The sequence below is a fragment of the Cyrtonyx montezumae genome, unplaced genomic scaffold (assembly GCF_038088225.1).
Source record: "Cyrtonyx montezumae isolate F1298 unplaced genomic scaffold, pur_monq_1.0 scaffold_0, whole genome shotgun sequence".
NCBI classification, from domain to species: domain Eukaryota; kingdom Metazoa; phylum Chordata; class Aves; order Galliformes; family Odontophoridae; genus Cyrtonyx; species Cyrtonyx montezumae.
The window spans coordinates 52,324,942-52,331,655 of NW_027071824.1; the positions used below are offsets into that span (position 1 = coordinate 52,324,942).

Sequence of the window (6,714 nt, forward strand, 5' to 3'; positions counted from 1 at the left end):
GAAGATCTCGTGTGTTTAAAATGATTATTAATTACTGAGAAAGTGTTGTACTTCCACAGATTAATTCAAATTTGATCTACAGAATCCTTTACTGCTACAGAACAAAGCATCTTTAAAACACCTGATTATTATTGTGAACCTTCAATGGATTGAAATACAGAAAAAAAAATCTAAAAAAAAAAAAGAAAAACATAAAAAGATACAGAATCACAGGGTTCTAGGGGCTGGAAGGGACCTCTAGAGATCATCTAGTTCAACCTCCCTGCCAAAGCAGCTCCCGAGACCAGGTTGTACAGGTAGATGTCCAGGCAGGTCTTGAACATCAGTAAATCAAGCTTCAGATTACGGTATTTACTTTATAGATTGTCAGCCATATACAGTACTTGTGCAAATGTGTATTATTAATTTCTGAAGTTAATCAAAGTGGAAACAACTCCTTGAAGGGATTAAAAATGCACTTCATCTTTGTTCTGTACATATGCTTCAAATCGTTCCACCATGAGAATGATCACAAATAACCTTTTTTCCATGAAATGAAAGGAGATTAAGGATGGAAGAACGAATGTTTTAAGTATTAGGAACAGCAGTATTCACCTAATTACCTCCAAACTATACCTGTGAATTGTGATTGACTACATATTCTGAAGAAAATGCATTGCAAAGGCAGAAGAGATGAGAGATCAACCACTTCCTATAATAACTAACCTCTAGTGGTTAATTGCTCTTTGTCTAAGATAGAAAATACTTCCAGCAGTTGAGAACTGCACCTCAACCAAAATCACCACAGGGGCTACAAGCACACCAAAGTCTATGTCCAAGAGACCACCCATCTGCCACCTTCACAGACAGCTGCCATCAAAAAGCTGGAATAACATCCGCTAAGACAGTGTCAATGCAATAAGCACATCTGTTTCACTGCTGCTTCGCAGACTTAATTCGGCCTTACGAGCTTTCCACAAACACCAACATTTGGGGGAAGACAGTAAGGTATAATAGAAAGCAACTTTCAGTAACTGTTCAGATCAGAAAAGGCAGATTGCAGCTAAGATACAAGGTCTTAGACTGTCCATTCATCTTTGTCTCCTTGTATGACCCCAGATGAATCATTTAAACCATATTTAGCCTTCTTACAGACCATTCATTATATGAATATTCCTATGTGAATATATATTCTGTATTTAAACTTCTAGAGAAATATGAGCCTTATAGTACAACTAAAACTCTGATTTTTCCAGATGTGCCTGTGACATTATCAGGAAAATTCAATTTCTTGACCTATTTCCATGCATAGCCCATTTAACAACCTCAGCTAGAGGTGAAAGGAATGACAAGAAAGTTTTATCAGGGAAATAATTCAAAAATATTAATTCAGAAGTTTTTCAAGAGGTGTAAAGGTGCAGCAGGCAGATCACACACAAAATAAAGAAAATACTGACTATAAGAACAGGATTATAAATCACTATAGAGATCACTGCCCCTCCCTGCAGATGTCCTCAAATTCTGAGTGGAGGGACTGCCTTCCCTTATAATGTGGAAACTGAAGAAATGCACATAAAGTCACCGGATTTGTTCTGACTTAAAAAAGGACACAAATTTAAAGATTTGAAGCGATATCACAATTAAATAGAAGTACAACCATTGCACTAGGTGCAGCACTGATTTAATGAGCACATCTCTTTTCAGTCTATTTGCCCTAGAATGCAAGCATTGTACTGTCAGAATACAATGTGTACATGAATGCTTATCCGTTCTCGATGACCCAAAGGGATCATGGCATCCAGCTATGAGCTCCTCACAGAGCCACCCACAATCCAAGCCCCATGTCCGAGGGTGCTGTCCCAATGCTCCTTCAGCTCCAGCAGCTTGTGGCTGTGTTCACTGCTTTGGAAGAGCACTAATGAGAAATGACCCCAGCTTCTAACCCAAAGTCTCAAACTAACAAAAGCCGTTTTCCCATGAATTTTTGCACTACACTGACTTTTGCGGCCTGCGAGTGAAAGTTCAGCTGCTGTGACAGATGAGAGGATGGTTATGGGGAAGAGTCACCGAGATAAGCGAGCGGTCAGGCCGGCCGCGAAGTCACAGGGCCGGCTGAGCCTGCCGCAGGGCCGGGCAGAGACGGCAGGCCGCGGGGAAGCGGAGAACGCGGCAGAGCCCCGCAGCGTCAGCCCCCCTACCCAAGGAACCGCGCTCCCGAGCTCGCCCTCCTTCGGGCACGGCGCGGGACGGCGGCACTGACCTCTCGGCAGGGCCCGTGCCGGCAGCAGGCGGGCGGCACGCCGCGCCGGGACCCGCAGCAAGCAGCGCGCAGTAACCAAGGGCGACACGGGCGCCGCCATGTTCCCGGCGTGGCCTCCACGGAGGGAGGCGCGGGGCGCGCTGGGAAATGGAGTCCCGGGGAGAGGGCGCTGGGACGGCCGCCGTCCATTCCTGCCACAAACGCATCCACACGTCGGGATTTGGCCTCAACAGATGTTGCTCACAGTATAAGCATGAAGGAAATGCTTTCATTGCTATTTGGTTTTCCAATACCAGAATTCCTATAACTTATTTTAAACTTAAATTTCTGTACAACATGAGGAGGTGAACAAGTCATTATCATAGAACAACATCCAACAGGGTTTCCTACGAAGAAGGGAGCAAAATACCACATCAAGGCACTGTAGAGCTTATTGCAAACAAAATCTACAAGAGGAGATTCTACTGAATAGCGTTACAAACTTTTAAAAATAAAATTTATGATCTTGAAAATATTAATGGTACTTAAAATTATGTTCTAACACATTGGAGCCATGGTCCCTGGAGGCATTCAATGAACACATGGATGTGGCACTGAGAGATATGCTTATATGGGCACGGTGGGGATGGGCTCAAGGTTGGACTAGATGATCTTAGTAGTCTTTTCCAACCTTAATTATTCTAAGATTCTATAATTCTATGTTCAACTGTTTTAAAATATGCAGTTGCACCAAGCACATCTTCAATACTACATACCCAATTAAGCTATGAACTAAAATCCAATTTATCACATCTTAAAAGAGCTGTTCTCAGTGCATTTTCTTTCATCTTCCCTTTATCGAGCACTTATTGGTTCTGACTCATTCTAGCTATCAACACCTGTGCCCATTTAGGAATGAATTTCAGTACAAATCATAGTGAATAGGCGTTTCAAAGATGCATGGCAATTGTTGCAATATTTTTAGAATCTCAAACAAGGAAACAAACAACTTCAGTAAAAGTGATTTAAATAACAAATATCCTTATAAACAGCTTATCTCCTTGAGAACAAAGAATAAACAAGGCAACGAGAGCCATTCTTTTTCTTCCATTATTAACTCAGATCACAATACGATCGGGTGAAATGTCAAGAATAATTGGAGAAAATGACAGCATAATCTTCAGCAAAAAACATCTGATTTATTTAAATTGCCACTTTTTTTTTTTTTTTGTCTTAACAGATTCTCTGCTTTAACCTTGTTATCCAAGACAGTATAGAAAAACTTCCCATTTGGGTCTGTTCTGTTATTCTCTACCTAAGTGAAAAAACTTTTTGAAGTGCTTCTGCACACAGCAAACTTTGGAATGCCGTGACATGTGCCACTGTACTGAACACCTTGGGAACTTGTCATGGTCAGCCCGTAAACCATTGACAACTGAATCTGCATTCGGCAAAGTCACATTTTGTTGTTAATCAAAAGTAACAAGAATTAGATAATCTGTAGATTGTCATGGACAACATCTTGTAATAGATACAGATCCATTCTATAGGACATTCATATATTTCATTCACTGTATCCCTCCCTTTTCTTGCCTCCAGAGAAATAAAGTTATAAAGATGATGGAATTAGATTGACACTTGCTTAACTGAGCAGCATTCTGCAGCAGTCTGCAAGCTCACTGAAATAATAGGTGGCCTTAAACAGGAATATAAACTGGGGCATAGTAAAACCCCTCTGAAGTCCCACTCCAGCCTCTGGAGTTATAAAATTCACTCCTCTGTTAAATCAAGTCTGCTGAGACCACAGGGAAGTGTGTGTCCAAAGATCTTCGGATCTTTTCCAAACTTTCTCTGAGTTCCTTCATAAAGAGGGCCAGATCAACCTGCCTGCAAGACTCCAAGATATTTCCATCATGGGAAACATCTTTGTCTCCAATACATTCATATACTTTTGATGTAAGAGTGGTCATCCAACCTTCTCTAGGAAAATGGATTTTGTGGATTGTTTTTATTAACACAAGTTTGCATCAAATGCCATTTTCCTAGGGTTATGACAGAACACTCTGGGGTAAACTTGATTTTAGCTTTATCTATTTAGAAATAATCAAATATGAAATAGATGGTTTATGCTCCTTATCAAATCTAAGATTCTTAAAGCTGCAAAAATGTTCCTAAACTTATGGACTTCAAGCTATTTTTACACATCTGCCTCCTTTTTTTTTTTTTTTTTTTTTTGTATTTCAGTCAGCTCAGTGTGTCAGAAACTCATTGCACAACTTTCCAGCTACACGGGCACTACTCAGCTTCTCTAGAACAAGGGGTTCACAAAGTAAATCCCTGTGAGTTGGTGGATGACATTTTAAACAATAAGAAACCTAAAATAATATGTGAGGATCATCTGTGCTGAAAGAAAAAATATCACGTAAAAAGAGAGAAGAAGGATTGACATTAGTTAATTGAAGTATTGACAATAGTATTGAAATAATATTGAAAAGAATTGAATAATATTGAAAAGAAGTATTGACAATAGTTAATATATGTGGATATAACAAGTTATTTTTATGTACAAAATATTTATATCTGGAAGATAAGAACCAAATGTGTATATCTATAAACCATGCTTGAAAGAACCACCTTCTAATGCTGGCATCAGGAAGTCATTTTTCCACATAAAACATTGCACAATTAGTTCAGTGCTTTATGTTGATTTTTCTTCTTTGGCTTATTCTGGGTCAGCATTCTTCAGAAGTTTTGACAAAATATGCCTGTATTGACTAAAATGTATTATCTTGGGAGCTTGTCACAAAGCTGGGGAACCCCAGCTATGTAATGGAGAGATTTAGTTTCCTATCCAGTCAAATGAGATTTTTTTTTCTTTTAAAAACAAATAACTATTTGAGAGGTATTACAATACTAAACTTGTATTAAATTAATCATGTATTAATAGTTGCTTCATGCCATGAAACTCTAGTATTAATAACACTACTTGAAGTTGTGCAAGGAAATCTTAGGTGAATAAATAATGTGTGGCAACAAATCCATGAATTCCTAATCTCTTGGTTGGTTGTGTAAATGCTTGATTACTTGAATATAATCTTTGGACCTATAAACACAGCTGACCTCTCTCCCTCTAGATCTGAAATTTGGCCCGAAGTGCACACCAGAAATAGAATTAAAACATTCTTTCTGATTTTATGGTTATCTTTTCCATCCTGAGAGATGAACCACTGCAGCAAGCAGATAGTATAACTACAGACAGTGTAACTCCAGAGTCTCACAGTTCACAAAAAATACGATCCATAATTCAAAATAAACACATTCTCACGCACTGGAAGGAAACAAGCAGACTCAAAGGACTCCAGTTTTCCTCCACCTTCATTCACTCCTCCCTGCAGCATTACCTACTCAGTGTGGCATATGTGCTTTCATATATGTAAGGAGGGTCTATTCTTGAAGCACAGCGTCTTCCCCTATGTCTTCCAGTGCAGAGGATATGATTCCCAGCTGAGATAACGGAAAAAAAAAAACAACAACAGAGATGGGAAACAGAATTGCATGGCTGTGGCCTCCATACTCACCAATACTATTGACACCTAGGCACTAAACCATTGATTGCCTCTCTACAGCTTTCCAGCACCAGTTATCTCTGTTAGGAAAGCCAAAGAGAATAATGTTGCTACGATGGTATGCAGTGAGAAAAAACAGTCAACTTAAAGCTCACTGTTAGCAGTATTTACTCAGTGTAAAAACAAATTCTATTCATCATTCATCATATGCTCACCATCTTCCCAAATGTGCAATATTAAACACTTCTTTATTATTTTGAATGGATAATAAAACCAGTCAGGCAATACATTTCTGAACATATACTTAAGATATTAGCAGTGCTCTGCCTTATATCCATGTTTGCAGTCAGATGTGGTTGCATAAGTCATGTAACAAAGAAAAGCGTACGCAGAAGTGTGTATAAATAATCTCAGTAGAATGCATAAGGTTTTCTTGTCTTGGTTGCAACCAGTTTAATTCGTGTAATTCAAATGAGGCTTTATTTCACTGTTACATTGTAAAATTCTGTCAGCTTAATTTATGTTTATAATTATAAAGTAAGTAGTTAGCAGCTTCTAGCAGTAAGAAAGAATAAGGAAGGTGCACTAATAAGAACAAGAATTATACTGGAGGAGTGATAAGCAGGAAATTCAGAGAAAAGCTACCAAGCAAAACACCTACAGCATTCTTGCTGCATGGATGGGCTATTTTTGTAACTTAGGTTCATTTCAGCTTCTTAATTACATTTTTATTCTAGACAACTGTTATCCAGACTCACTGGATGTGAAATCTGAGTCACCTGAATGTGATTTGTGGCAACCTGTCATTTTGCCTATTGCCTAGACACAAGTTCTGAGAAAAAATATATAACTTGTTTTTCAATAGTCTCGTTCTACCTAGCTAGTAGTTGAGTGTCACCAGAACTCTTTCACAATGAAGGGAAATGAAAT

At 38.8% G+C, this 6,714-nt stretch overlaps 1 protein-coding gene across 2 annotated transcripts in view; it reads right to left on the minus strand.

Annotated features, from left to right (window-relative positions):
• The window catches only part of AFG1L (AFG1 like ATPase), a 60,084-nt gene extending 57,745 nt beyond the window's left edge, over positions 1-2,339 (minus strand). For both annotated transcript variants that reach the window (XM_065735276.1, XM_065735268.1), the window contains exon 1: positions 2,240-2,339. In XM_065735276.1, coding sequence (XP_065591348.1) covers positions 2,240-2,339 — 100 coding nt within the window. The remainder of the gene's footprint in view (positions 1-2,239) is intronic.
• Between the last annotated feature and the right edge of the window lie 4,375 nt (positions 2,340-6,714).